General features: G+C 36.2%; 1 protein-coding gene across 1 annotated transcript in view; it reads left to right on the top strand.

Annotated features, from left to right (window-relative positions):
- GABRA1 (gamma-aminobutyric acid type A receptor subunit alpha1) overlaps window positions 1-15,747 on the top strand; it is a 57,298-nt gene that overhangs the window by 21,982 nt on the left and 19,569 nt on the right. Inside the window, exons 5-7 of the mRNA XM_006165053.2 lie at window positions 1,934-2,154; window positions 5,808-5,890; window positions 9,839-9,982. Of these exons, the coding sequence (XP_006165115.1) occupies window positions 1,934-2,154; window positions 5,808-5,890; window positions 9,839-9,982 (448 nt within the window). The remainder of the gene's footprint in view (window positions 1-1,933; window positions 2,155-5,807; window positions 5,891-9,838; window positions 9,983-15,747) is intronic.

The following is a 15,747-nucleotide window of genomic DNA, read 5'->3' as shown; positions in this document are numbered from 1 at the left end:
ACATTTTGACATAGTTGTTTGAAATCATAGCCTTCAAAAGATATCTTGTCAAAGATGTGATAATAGGTGTTTTATTTTATACTTAATACTTAGTTTCAAAAGCCTCTTCCTTGAATCAAGAAAACAATTGAACCAAACATTTAGATTCATGGAAACATGGTCAACTTAAACATCCTTGGAATCTTGACATACAAATGACCCTACCTTCTACTGTTGAAGAGTCTAGAACAGTTCAATTGGATAGAGAATAGAATTCATATGTCTTGGTCTTTAGTACAGAGGTAAAGTCACATATCATATTTCTACCTCACACCTTGTCTGTTGTCCAGAGAGGAGAACACACTGAGCCCATAACTAGGTCTATCCATCCTGCTCCCCTGACAACCACTTCCACACTGCCACTTCCTGATAGAGTCCATATTCTTCCTCCTCATTTCTTTCCTTATGGAAAATAACATTTTATGCCCATCCTACTCCTCCATGAGTTTTTCTTGTAACACCCAGGCTTAAATCATCTCTTTCTCTGTTGAGTTCAACAGATGTCTAACAAATGTTTCTTGGTGAGTAAATTCTTATCTATGTTGCAGTGTCTTTCATCAGACACTTCGAAACACAGAAAATCTAATCAACAAACAAGGTAACTTGTCTTGTCTACAAAGACATACCGGTATTATGTTACCCTTCCTTGTTTCTATCAGTTAGCAATTAGCACTATGCCTGGTGCATTATAAACCATTCAAATAGAATTGTTAGTTCTTTATCTCTAACGGCTCAGCAATGTCGAATGTGTGCTGGAAAGATGTATCTTTATGTAGTCTTCACTCTGTCTTATTTAAACCCTGGGAAAGAGACAAGTAGTTATATTCATGCACAAAATGCCTATGGAGAGATATTACTTATTTTGATATTCTAAAAATGATAAGATTAAAACTGCTTTCTGATGCAACAGGGCTTGGAGGCTTAGGAAAATGTAGCATGACGTTTTCAAGTTAGGCTTCTTTCAGGTTTGGCACATACTAAGATTAATGGAGAATATGGTAATCTTTAGTTCAAACCATTGAGTTTCAAATTATTGCCAGTTTAACAAGTGCTGCAAGGAAGATAGATATTACCGTTTTTGATTTTAGGAGCTGGTAAGTCATATTGCTTGTTTTCCGTTTAGCAGATGTTTGTCTCTGGGTACTGCCATAAGGAATGCTATGTTTATTCAAATAGATATGTTTCTCAGCTATGAATGATGATGAGCTTCACACGTTTCTCATGTGATTCATACAATCACAAACACACACTCACAGACACCCATACAATCTACACTTATGTTTTGGAAAAGGGCCAAGTTACCAGGGGAAATGATTTCTTATAATCTTCATTGTGTTGGAGAATTGAAAGTCTATATACATTAATTGTAAAAAAAAAAATGTTTACTTAGCAAAAAGAAGAGGGATTTTTATAGCTCTATTTGAACCAACATTGATTTGGGTTTAGGTATGATGTTTTCAGAGACCATGGGAGGTTCCCCCAAAATGATACATTCTATGACTGGAATAATTTAAACATTTTGCTGCACATAATACCTTCCAATATAAATTTGTTTTTTAGTTGAAATAAAGTCTGTTTCTTCTAGGACTGGCATAGTGTAGGTGGGAGAGCGGTAGAGATGAGGTGTTATTTTTCTTGCTCACATCTGAGGAGATAATTGGCAAAATATTTCAAACCAAACTAGTTCAGACATCTTAGAAATGTTTAAAAATCACTATACCAAATAATGGTTCACCAGACACCAAGATGTACACGCTACTAGAAGTTTACTTATAGAAACATCACCTCGCTCACATTTTGCTTCCAAAGTTGCAAAAATGCATTTTCTGTGTAAGATATTTTCACTGCAAAATATAGCACAATGAACTCTTTGCTATTTTCCAAAATTTCCTAGGAATATACAATAGATGTATTTTTCCGTCAAAGCTGGAAAGATGAAAGGTTAAAATTTAAAGGACCCATGACGGTCCTCCGATTAAACAACCTAATGGCAAGTAAAATCTGGACTCCAGATACCTTTTTTCACAACGGAAAGAAGTCAGTGGCTCACAACATGACCATGCCCAATAAACTTTTGCGGATCACAGAAGATGGCACTTTGTTGTACACCATGAGGTAAGCACAAGTACACTTCTGCTCATGGTCCTTCTGTGCTTCTTTCTCTCTTGCTTGTAGGCATTTATCAAGCTGATTGTCCCGGGGGAATATTTGCTTTCCTGTTTTCAACGTTAAAAATTATTTGTCTATGGGGCCAGCTGGTGGTATACTGGTAAAAGCGCTGACCATGGTTGCACATGGCTGACTATGGTTTGAGTCCTGGACCCACTGGCTTGAAACTCACATTGGAAATGAGTGTGTGTATGCCCAAAATCCAGAGAGGAGAACTGAGGAGAAGGGATTGCAACGTGCTCAACAGGCGATTTCTCACTTTTTCTCTCTGTCTCTCCAGTGAGCATGTGCATCCTATAGCAAAAAAATCTCTCTCTCTCAAAAAAAAATGTGTCTATGAAATCTAAACTTGCTGAAATGTTATTCATGCACTACAATGTTAAATGAGTATAAAAAATGAAAAATTATGGGCCAGCAGGTGGCATAGTGGCTAAGTAATACTTAAGGCACTGGATTCCCACATTCCTGATGATGGGATTTGAGTCTTAGACCAGGTGGCTTGAAAAATCACACCTGGCATGTGAGCATATGTGTGCCCAAATTCCCAAGTGGAGACCAGTGAGAAATGATTGAGGAGTGGCCATCTCTTAGGAGGTGATTTCTCTCTCTCTGTCCCTGGTGAGCATGCACACCCTAAAATCAAAAATGGTAAAAATCAAAAAAAGAAAAGAAAGAAAAAGAAAAACATTGCTTACAATATAATTTAAGTAATACAATATAGCATGATTATCTCTTCAGCTTGCTCTAATACAGTATAAAGAACTTCCTCACCCTGCTATAGATATCTTTAGTCCTGTATTCCAGTAAGATCTAGATAAAGTTTCTAGAGCTATCTAACAGTGAATATCTGAAAGTGTTTCTACTAAAAAATAAAGGAACAGGGCCAGCTCCACCGCCTACTAGTTTAAGGAGATAGATACAACGTGGCCGACCACAATTTAAATTCCAGCCTGGGCGGCTTGAAAAACACTTCAGGCTCCCAATTCAAACTTTATGCCGAAATGGGCAGAAGCGATTGGAGTGTGTCCATGTCCCATTGGGAGTTTTGTCTCCCTTTCCCTTTCTCTAGTGAATGCTTCCACCCTTAGGCAGCTTAAAAAATAATAAAATAATATTAACAACGAAAAAAATAGAAAAGTTACAAAATTCTTAAAAAATAGATTCATGTGGAAATATTTATTTAAAAAACATAAATTCACAATGGTATTGTTAGCTAATCTGAGAATATTGATGTTGTTAATTTTGCTTAAACTGACAACTATCTATCATCTATCTATATCTATTATCTATCTATCTATCTCTATTATCTATCTATCTACCTATCTATCATCTATATGTTTATAAGCATTTCTCCCTTTTTGAGACTACTGCAGAGGCCAGCATCTAGGAAGTTCTCAGTATATTTATGGTTGAATGAAGGAAATATGAATCAAAGTTGTGAATATTTTTAGAGAAGAAAAAAGGTGTTCAAAATATTCCTAACTTATGAGTAGTTAAGAATTGTCCAGAACTCATTCTTGAGGACAGCAGTGTTTTATTCCCAAGTGACTTGTTAGAATGTTGTTTTTGTAGAACTGGCCAGCGCTTGATAATTCAGCCTGTCTAGTTATTCCTTTGGTATAAAAAGATAATAAAGGCAACATCTTCAATCTAGTGGATTGTATTTAGCATGGGAATAGAGGGATATTTTGTTTTTGAAGAAAGCTGCCAGAGGCTTAGCCTTTAATATACAAACACCCAAAGAGAAAAGAAAAAAAAAGACGTTGAGTCACTTTAGATATTGGACACAACTAGATAAGGTGTAACAGGACTTAAATAAACAAATATAAGAAAGAAAATAGAGACTAATGGACATATGTGTTGGGACCTGTTCATATATCCAAGAAAATTTTATTTATATTCAGAATTTGAAGTTTAGTCAGTGGTGTGGTGGTTTAGACATTGAATTCTGCATGGCTAATCTCATGGCTAGAGTCTTGGACTCAACGGCTTTAAAATACTTCAGTTGTGGGTGTGCATGCCCAAAGTCCTGAGAAGAGAATAGAGGAGAAGGGACTGGCATGTGACCATCCCCCTGGAGGATGATTTCTCACTTTTTCTTTCTATCTTCTGCTCTTTGGAAAGAACACATGTCCTATAGCAAAAACTGAAATAAAAAAAATTGAAAAAAAATTGAAATATTTCTCCCCTGGTGAAATACCCTACACTTATCTGTGAGGCTAAATCCAGTTCTCCTTAAGTAGCAGTTTTCAAGAGAGAAATTTACATATCTGGAATATTTCAGCAGTTAATGGTTTCTAATATATGCAATGGTCTTCATGAATAACCAGCCTATATCATCTATATACTAAATTTCTTACCACCTTTGCATATGTGCTATAAACTTTCATTAATAGTTTGATTTAAGAATGTAATCTAATACTTAACTTATACATTTTATGTTTACTTTTATCAGTATTACAGTTATTTAATGATTTTGCAAGCTGTAAAGCTATCCTATCACATTTTTTGAGCTATTTAATAACATGAGTAAGTGTACTTGCTAGAAGAGCATATGAGGGAAATCTATATCAATTCCTTAATAATTCTACAAATGGAGAGCAAACATATTTCAGTAAATTCTTTTCTAAGTAATCCTAAAAAAAAAAAAAGGCATCGAATCCATCTTCTCAGAACATCCTAGGGACTAAAAAGTAGCATTGCTGAGTATTTACATCAATTGGGCCATGTATTTGTAAATAAATCTAACTGGGTGTTGTGGGGTTGGCGTAGTGATTAAGGTGTTGTACTTCCACATGGCCAGCCATGGTTTGAGTCCCATACCTGGAGGCTTGAAAATCATGCCAGTCACATGTGCTGGCATGCTCAGAATCCCAGGAGGAAAATGGGGCAGAAGCAACTGTGGTATAGCCATCTCCTGGGGAGTGATTTCTCACTTTCCCTCTCACTGTCTCTCTCCTCTCCAGCAAGTGCACATGCCTTGTGGAACAAAACCTTAAATTAAAAAAAATAATATAAATGGTTGGAATGTAGTGTGTTCACACATAAATTCTCAGGGTGACTTTACAAAACTCTCCATCCTAGAAATCCTGAGGATACTTCCTCCTTCACCGATATCTTAATTATTTTATGCATTCAGTGCTATTTTAGGGAATGAGGTAGATCGAGATTCACTTAGGACAGAAGAAATTGCTTCTCTTTCTTGCTGCATGTCTTCTTCTCAACTAAGGATGAATTGTATTCAAGTAAGTATGTATTAGCTGACATCTAGTTTTATTCTCAAGAACTTTTAGTAGCTAGGTGGACTCATTGATGGCACTTCTTTTGGAAAACATTGGCAATGCTTGCCATCATACAAAATCAGGTGTTGCCTTTTTTCTCCAAGGAAACAAAATATGGATAAAATCCAGTCATTGACATAAGTAATGTTTCTATATCATTTGGTTATCAACAACTTAGTATAGTTCTGTAGTTCATGCCTTTCTCCTCTGCTTTGTTAATATATTTGCTACAATTAATAACAACCCAGTTGTGTTTATCAGAAACTATCTAATCTCTAGGGCTTTTGTTTATATCCTGTATTTCTTCTAATTAATAAGGCTGACGGTGAGAGCTGAATGCCCAATGCATTTAGAGGACTTCCCTATGGATGCTCATGCCTGCCCACTAAAATTTGGAAGCTGTGAGTATGTTTACTTTGGATTATTCTCATGAGAGATTTAAGTCTTTAAGAAAGAGATTCCAATTAGTTATGTCTTAGAGAGACAGATAAGGGCATCAAGAAAATTTAAATAGCAATATTCTGTAAGGCCTTTCCATATGGAGTAATCCTTGGTTTCACTTTGCAGTGTTATTTGAAGATAGGGATTATTCCCTGTCTGCTGGACTAGAAAACATGGATTAAATTATTTAGTGAAAACATTCTATTTTCACTTAAGTCATATTCCTATAAAAAGGAGTAGAGGCTAGGGTGAATGCTTGTACCTCATGGATAATGTTTTCCTCTCAATAAATGGAGAACACTGTTTGTTTTATAACATTACTGAGACTTATTTGATCTTGAGATTAATTTAGCTTGTTTAAATTAATATTGGTAGGAAATATTGGTAGCTGGCAAAGGTCAATAAATAGAAGTTTCTTAATAGTGAAGCCTACACCTACAGATGTTTCCAGTAAAGGATTTACTCTAATCACAGTCATAGAAAAGTTTTGGATGTTTGGTTATTCCATTGAATTTATGTATATACAAATGCTCTTGAAGGTGTCCTAGATAAATCTCTATGATTCCTTTCTGGGTTTTCAGCTGTTTGAAAACATTCGGGCACACCTCAAAGAAGCGAAGAGAACGGCGGTAGAAAAGCCAGACTCTCTCGTCTTCTGTCTACGCTTCTGCTTTTGACTAGCATGCTTGCATAAAGCAAGTGGGGAAAATGCACTCCTAGTTTCCTGCAGAGGAGTTACTTACAAGGACTGAGTCAACTCCTGTACTACCTAGCCAGCTTTCTGTTCTCACTAGACAGGCAGTCTGAGCAACTATTTCGGTGAAGATATGATTCATAGAAGAAAAATAGTGGTAGTGTAGGAAGACAGCAAGCAAAGAAATAGCAAAGGGCCTTCGGGCTCCTAGCAGCACTAGTTACCGAGAGACAACTTTCTCTATTTATAAATCTCATTCTCTGCTGAAATCCAAGGATAAACGACTTCAAAAGCTGTCATCTAAACAGGCCTTTGGTGATAACTCCCTTCTCTCCATCCTGTTCGCAATTTAATATAAAGTTTATATCACAGACTTTTTATTTTTTTTGTCCTGCCTACCAATATTCCACTTTCTTTTTAAGTCTGTTTCTTTCTTTTTTCCCATAAGTGAGAGAGACAGGGAGAGGAAGGGAGGAAGAGAAATACAGAGACAGGCAACCTAAATATAACCTTCACACCATGATCAACCCCTAGCTTTAGCTAGCCCCAAATTATGGGAATGCATACCGAGTTTGCTAAGAGGTCACCTGATATGAACACAGAACCTTCCCATATAGGTCAGCCTTGCAGAGAGTTATGTTACTACTCACCAGCACCTGGCCCTTACTTGTTACATGTTTAACAATAATCATATATATTATATGCTATATGTTGCTACCATGCAGTATAAATATTTACACATAATAAGCTCATCTAAGCCACAGCATAACCTTCTAGTTACAGAGATGATCATGGTTTGCCTGATGCTTATTAATTTGTGCCAAATTGTAACTACTAAATTTGCCCCCTTTTACCTTCAAAAATATGATTTAAAAAAAATTAATCAAGAATGCTTTCAACAGTGAGGATAGCTGAAATAAAGAAGCTTTGATGTTTTCAAATAAAATATATGAAGGCAAATGATTATTGTTTTTTTGCTGGTTGGTTCAGTAGTTTAACAAAGCTGATGTTTTGTGCTTTCTCGTCACAAGATGATTGCTGCAACTTCACCCATGGTATTTGCTTTCAAGATAAAGGGGAATCGTTGGTGAGGAAGAAAGGAGTAGTGATTGTATAAAAAAAAAAAAAAGTTTTCAAGACCAGTAGATGGTATAATGTTCATGTCACTGGGCTACCGTGTAATTGACCCCAGTTTCAGTCCTGGGTCTAGCAGCTTCAAACTCACACTGGGTGCATGTGTGTGCATGCTCAAAATCCGAAGATAAGGGACCAGCAGTTAGTGTAATTGCTATGTCGCTGGACTTCCACATAGTCGACCGCGGTTCGCGTCCCGGACCTGGTGGCTTAAAACTCACGCATGGCGCGTGTGCATGCGTGCCCAAGATCCCAAGAGGAGAATGGAAGAGAAGGGATTGTGGTGTGGCCATCCCCCATGGGGGGTGATTTCTCGCTGTCTATCTCTCTGTCTCTCTCTGTCTGGTGAGCGCACGCGCCCTATAGCAAAAACCTCTCCAAAAAGAAAACAAAACAAAACAACAAGTTTAGACTGGAGGAGAAGGGATTGTGATGTGGCCATCCCCCCTGAGGGTGATTTCTCACTTTCTGTCTCTTTCTCTCTGGTGAGAGTCTATGCCCTCTAATAGCAAAAATTCCTCTAAATCCTAATTTCTCATACAATCCTAACAAAATTCTACTTATTAATCAAAAGTGAGTCACATTGCTAGTGGTATTTGCAAAGTAGACTTGCAAGTAAATATTTCACCTGGGCATATTGTTCAACTAAAGATTATTGAGGTTGTTTTAGGAAGAAGGAAATGGCGAGTGAGTAGAAAACAAATAATGTCTTTTACAAGAAAACTAAAGTTAAAGAAAAGAATAGGCTTTTATGCACTTCAAAGCCATTACACACAGTCTTTTCTCTGCTTGGTTTATTCTTCCGTGATTCTTAGCACAGCTGGCTTCTTCATCTCCATATTTCAGCATTGTATCATCTCTTTGGGCCTCCCCTGGTGACCTTATCAGAATTTACCTACAGCCCCACCAGACTTCTTGATCACAATGAATGTTTATTTTATGTCACTTATTACAGCAATAATTATTAGCTTTACTGACTGGTTGACATTCTTTATTGCCTGGAGAGTAACCTCTATGAAGGCAGGTTGTATTTTGTTCAGTATTTCCTGGCACAGAGGCTAATACAATGTAGGTGCTCCATAAATATTATTGATACATTATTGAACAATACGAGTTAGGTTTCAAATGTCTCTTCAAAGTGTAAGCTTCAAAAAATGTTTTAAGACCTGTGGGAAAATAGACATAAGCAGAGAAGACTTGACATTGAAACACAAGGTTAGTTGGTCTTGCTCAGAGCCCTGGAACCACTGAGCATTACCTGACATTTGCAGAAGAAGAGACAGCTCTGGGCCAGCAGGTGGTGTGGTGGGTAAGGTGCTAGGTTCCCATATGGCCAACCAGAGTTTGGACCCTGGACTTGGCAGTTTGAAAATCACACCAGGTACAGGTTTGCGTGTGCCCAAAATCCTGAGAGGAGATGGGATTACAAAGTGGCCATCTTCCCTCAGGGATGATTTCTCAATTTCCCTTTTTCTCTCTCAAGTGAGAGCTTACACCCAATGGCAAACATTTTCTAAAAGAAAAAAAATAAAAAGAAGAGGTGGTGGAGGACAACTGGATGTCTAGTCATTCCTCCGACATTGCCCAATTAGTATAGTATATTTTATAGATGAAGAAACTGAATTGAAAATGGGCTAAACATTTTTTGACCCAAGTTTTGGGTCAAACACCTTGCTAAAATATCTGAGAAAAGGATAATTAAGAGAAGTTTTCACTAATTTAGTGGAAACAGTATAATTAATGTTTATGAAGCTTCTGAAGCAACCTGATCTATAGCCATTGGTAGAACCAAACTTGGAAAAGCAAATGTTATTCTATCACTTTCCATTAGATTCTGATGGTCGGTGCTGCTGGTTAGGAGTGATGCCCTCTCCATAAGGCCAGATAACTCAAAGATAATGTGAGTTATATGGCTGTCATCTTTCAACTGCTTTTTTAGGAAAATGCAAAATAAAGCTTTCCTTTCTTAGGTTTCTCTTGAGCCAAGAGATAGAAAATACAAAGCTGAAAAAAAAAACCCACTAACTAGAAGAATCAAAGGGACAAAATACACAGATAATTTTCTATTCCTTCCCTTTAGATGCTTATACAAGAGCAGAAGTAGTTTATGAGTGGACCAGAGAGCCAGCACGTTCAGTGGTTGTGGCAGAGGATGGGTCACGCCTAAATCAGTATGATCTTCTTGGACAAACAGTTGACTCAGGAATTGTTCAGTCCAGTACCGGTAAGTGTTATCATGTTACTGCAAATATGGAGAATGGAGCAGAAAAATATGTTATGAGAATGTGAGAACTCAGTCCTGAGTGAACAACACAAGTAGAGGAAAGAGAAAATTGCATTGCCTAAGGATCAATAGAACAAGGGGCTAAGGTCAACTGTGTAGACCTGTGTCCTTTGACCTGCCATTTAATACCTTTTGGGCTGTTTCTTCATGGCAAAATAAAGCACTGGTTCTGTGATCAATACAGCATAGCAGGTAAGTATGTAAACTCTTGGGGATGTATATCTGAGTTAAATCCTTACTCCACCTTGCCAGTTGATTAGAATCACCTTGTAGAGTTGTTAGAAGACATACATTAAATTCATGAAGAGTACTTATAATGCCTGGCTCAAAAAAAAAAAAAAAAGCTTTCCATAAATATGAGCTATTTATATCACCCAGGCCACACTTACTCCCATGAGTCAATGAATCTTAGTGAATTTTTAGTAATGATTATTACACATGGGCTATCAAAAATACAATTCCTCCTACAAATGCATTTGTATTTCTGTCCAAGGATTTTCCACAGAGATGTAGTTGTAATACTTATTACTCCATCTGGGAATTAAAAATAGGTGGAGTGCCATCTTTTTAAGTGTTGTAACTGATCTACTGACAATATACTCAAAGCTAGAGTATAGGCTATGAAAGAGTTGGACCAAATTTTTGAAGTTGTTTCTAACAATAAGGTTAAGTTATATAAATATTTATTTTGTATTATCTGAAATATGATCATTGGCCCAGAATATTATAAACAAAAGTTTAACTCTAACAATGAGAAAAACTTACACTTCCTAAAGCCCCCAATTTTTAACTATGTTCAATTAGAGCAGGCTGTAACAAGGGTCAATAATTATTTTTATGGATGTCTTACAAATTTAAATTGATCTCATTCACTTTGATTTGTGATTTCTAAAGAAAGTATTTATGTAATAAGTAGGGGCAGTGGTGCTTAAAGTTTTTCCTTAAATTTCAGACACTATATTGGGAGTCTGATAGTTCTAACACATTCAAGTAATAGGTGGATATCTCTTACTGTGACTATTGGATAAGTTCTGCTTACCAGGAGGTGTCTTCTGCTTGCTTTAAAGCATCCATAGCTACCCTAGAAGCCTAAATGTTTGTGCCTCTTGTTTAGAAAGAAGAACATTGTTCTACAGTTCTGTCATTATTAGAAATGCTAGGGACAGAGTGGAAAGGATGTAAGTTTTGCAGAAAGTAAGATGTGAACTCAAATCCAGGTCCTGTCACTTGGAAGTCATGTGACATTGGGCAAGTAGTTTATTCAAGTCAACGCTTATCTATGGAATGGGAATCCTGTAATTTTGCATTGAAGGTGAGGTAATATTAAATGTCACAGAGTATTACAGAGAAGTACTTAAAATGATATGCAGTAGCTGTTTTTATAATCCTTAAAGTATCCCAATACATGAAAAATGCTGAAGATTTTTTTTCCTCACAAGATGATATATTGGAAAATATCCTAAAATAAGTCATGTTTACTTTTCTGAAAAATTGAATGCTATTATTAGCTGGATAATATGCCAGGCAGTTGCAATTCAATGATAGACAAGGCATGGATCTTGTTTTCAGGGAATTTGAGGTCTAAGAGAGGATGTATACATAAACTGTAATTATCAAAATGGTTGGTAAGTGCTGTGATTAACATTTTTGTGAGGGCAGAGACCATGTCTAAGATAATTAAGATAATTAAAGAGAGATTGCTGTAAGGATTGACTTTTTACTTTGTTAGTCTATTTCTACTGGGGGTCAAATAATCACAGTTCTATATCCACAGCTTTCAGAATAATAGACACAGATCTGTCAAATGAACGTTGGAGAATGTCATGGGAACAATTGAAATGCAGTGACGTTCATGCAATAGTAGAAATACACACAAGGCTCAAAGATTGCTCAAAGGAAGAAATGCCTTTCTTCTAGTTCTATGCCTAATGGCAGTGAGCATTTCACAGTAGCCTTTTTTATGCCCTAGTTTCCTTACCTGAAAAATTAATGGCTTAGTCACTTGAAGACCTCCCTCACTTTTGGCTTCTAACAGAGTCCACCTATCTGTTCTAGGTATTGAGAAAAGATACCGAGTTAGAAAGAAAGAAAGTAAAGAAGAAAGATTTATGTGGAAAGAAACAAAGATCTTGTGTAAAGTTTTCAATGCTAAATTCCACATCTCCTAGTGGATCCCTGAAAACATGACAATAAATGACATTGAGTGCTATTACTTCCCTGTTTCTGCCAGAACACAAGAGAGTGATTAGATAACAGGGATTCTCTTCTAACTTAAAGTTCCTTTGGGGAGATGATAAATTCGGATCACCTCTTAGGTTAGAAGATGTCCATTTACTTGTCACCATACATCAGAATACATAAACACCCAGTCCTACTGATGTGTTTCAGGTAAAAATCCCTGTTGGTTTCTTCAGGGGCATTAAAAGGAAGACATGGGAATTCTAACATAATGTTTAGATTTTTCAAAATTCTGCATAAACACATTAGAGGCATAAACCTATCCTTGGAGTCTGCTATGAAATTTAGAGAGAAAATTAATTAAAGCCTTAGTTATCACTGCACATACCTATCTTTCAGAGGAAAACCAGAATGAGCACACAGGAAGGATGACTCCAGTCTTTTAAAATTCAATATAATATCCTATTATTAATTTATTTATTCACTTATTTCTTCTATCATTTTCTCATTTACTGTGTCTGACATTGTGACATGAAAACACATAGCCTCTACCCTCAAGAAGTTCAGGGTTGAGTAAGATAATTAGCTAATATGTATTGGCACTGTTCTTATCTTCACAGAAAATTCTCACATCAATCCTAGGATGCAGGTATTATTAGACTTATTTTGTAGACCATATATATTTGAGGCCCAGAGATGTTTAACCATTTTTTCAAGGTCACACAGCTGAAGAGCAGCTGAACTGGGACTTGAACCTGGTTAGTTTCTCTGTAGAGTTTGTGCTCTTAACTACTTGGAATACTGGTAACAGGTCACATAAATATGTGAGGTGGGGGATCATAGTTGTGGACTGTTGGTCTCTGGAGTCAAGCTACACCAGTTTAAATGATACTTTTATCATTTACCAACTGTGAATTTTAGCAAGTGTTTTAATTTCTCTATCTTTTCTCATACATCTACTTCATGAACTACTGTGAGATTGAAATGAGAAAATGCAAGTTAACTTCTTAGAAGAATATTAGGTGTAAAAACCAATGCAATAAATATCATATATTACTGACAATAATGATGGAGCTAATGCAAGAATGCTACATGATAGCATAAAGAAAGAAGCAACTCCCTAAGAGCCCCTGCAAAACTCACAACGATGCAGGAAGTTGGGGTGGGTGGACCCAGCATACAATGCATGAATAGCAGTGAACCTGATTCTTTGTCTCATGCTCACAAAGAATTAGAGACACAGACTTACAGAAGGGATAACAAATCAGAGAGTTTAATAGAAGGAGAGAATAGCTCCCAGGCAGGAGAAGTCCTGGAAAATGAGAACAGAGGTGAGGGTTTTTTTTTATCTCCCTTGAAGGGATTTTATTTGAGCTTGTTCACAGGAGGTGCTTATGCATGATTCCCATCATGGTTAGGGTCACATGTTAGATGGGACCGGTTATTCATCTCCTAATTTTGGAGTGGGTATGAAGGTCATGAGAAAAGCTTTGTGTCATAAAGACCATTATCTTCTTACAATGTGGTGGGACCTGGAAAAAACTTTAATTGCTGTATTTGCTTTAGGTCATGCTGCCAAGGTTGGATAGGTTCCAGAGTTAAGAAATTAAGCGGCCCTGGACTTTGACTCTAATTGTTCTTCTGTGTGTTCTGTAGGGAGGTCTATGATGGTTTGACCTGGAAGGGTAAGGGTTAGGGAAGTGGACGGTCTAAGTTTTCAAAGAATGGGACACAACTGGATGGCTTTAAGTAATGCCCTTTTTGTTGGCATTTTGTCACGGTTCCCCTAATACGTAACTGCCTAGCCCATATTTGTCTTAGCAACAGTGATTAAAAAAGCATGAAACACAACATACAGAAAAGTAAAATATTTAAATTAGCTATTAGGCATCATATTAACATGTGTCTAAAATAGTAAGGATGTAATAACATGAATTTTTTTAAGTTTATTTATTTAGCTCTTCCACGAGAAATGGAAGAGAGGTGAAGAGAGAGAAATAGGTACTCCAACCACATTTACTTAAGCACATTCGATTATAGGAAATTTATGTTAGTTTTGTGAATAAGCATGTTTCTTCTGAATGACTATTGTTAATCCTTAGCACAGGTGACTAAGATAAATTGTGAGATCTTCTTTCTCAGACGAGTCTTTTCTGTATAAGTTGATTTACAGATGACCCTATAGGGTCAAGATAATGAGAAAAGCAACTGTGTTCTTTGACTATGGAGTGACAGTGGTGATAAACATTCATCAAAGGAGACTCAGGGCTCCCCTTTAAAAAGCCTAGTACATGATCTCCAGAAAAATAATTATAACAATAGAATATTGCATTTGAGAGAAAGTACACACACACACACACACACACACACACACACACACGCACACATATACACTCACACACATTTTGTCATCTGGTCAACCCAGTAGTATTTCAAAAGATGAGGAAACAGTTTCAGAGAGAAACTAACCTAGAACTATAACCATTGCCTCCTTATTTCTGTATCAGTACTCTTTGAAGCTGTTATTAGTATGCCACACTACTCCCTCAATAATTTTTATAATACATCATTCCTTTTTAAAGGGTAACATCTAAAGAAAACATAACATTTAGAATACTTGGAAGGAAAGTGACAGCCTCAGATGGAATCAGTGTTCAATACAATTTTGTTGAATTACTGAATGGTTGATTTCCTGAGCTGGAGGTAAAATACATTTCTGTCTTTATGTTGTAGATATGCATAGGACTTTGGTTTTCTAAAAGTGATTTTACTTCTGTCATTTAAGTATATCTCCAAAGCATTTTAGGTAACAGTTAAGTTAAATATTGTAATATTAATTGGATGAATCCAGAAACTGGAGTCAAATCAAGTTAAGCAATGCATTTACCTTCCAATAAGTGACATTTGAGAAAGCAGAGATTAGAAACCAGGTTTAAACAAACTCTTAATCCTGCTTTGCAGAAATATAAATCAGCTTCTTTTCTTGTACTCTCCTTAATTTGTGTTAGCATATATCCAAAATATTGTCTTATCTAATTTACAAGCTTCCTTCAGGGTTAGATGATGTCAGATATTTGAATTACAATTCTTCTAGACTGTTGAACTAGAGGAAAGGAATTTGACATGCTTAGTGCATAAGCACTTGATGTCTAGACGTACTCTTTTGATCTAATTTAGCAGACTGAGTTTTTGCTGTTATGTTTTTCTTTCATTTTTAAATTGCTATAACATGATTATAATGCTGTTGCCCTTTCCTTTCCTTTCCTTATTGAAAAGTTTTATTCCAACACTTTTTGATTTTATTTCATTTAAAAAATTTTCAAAATATGTTTAAAACCTCCTATTCTTTCTCTAATCTGTTAGGGGAAAATTGTTTATGAAACAAATATAATGTCAAATACTAGCTCTTCAAATCTTTAAAAATCATATTCCTGTAAAAATCATATTCCTTTCAGAATCTTTGCAAAACTGTCACATTATGAACACCAAAAGATAATCAAATATTATATATATATATATATATATAT

Source organism: Tupaia chinensis, unplaced genomic scaffold, assembly GCF_000334495.1.
Source record: "Tupaia chinensis unplaced genomic scaffold, TupChi_1.0 Scaffold143796_1, whole genome shotgun sequence".
In the NCBI taxonomy this organism is placed as follows: domain Eukaryota; kingdom Metazoa; phylum Chordata; class Mammalia; order Scandentia; family Tupaiidae; genus Tupaia; species Tupaia belangeri.
Note: the sequence above shows the minus strand (reverse complement) of the source record. Positions and strands in the feature narration are given on the sequence as shown.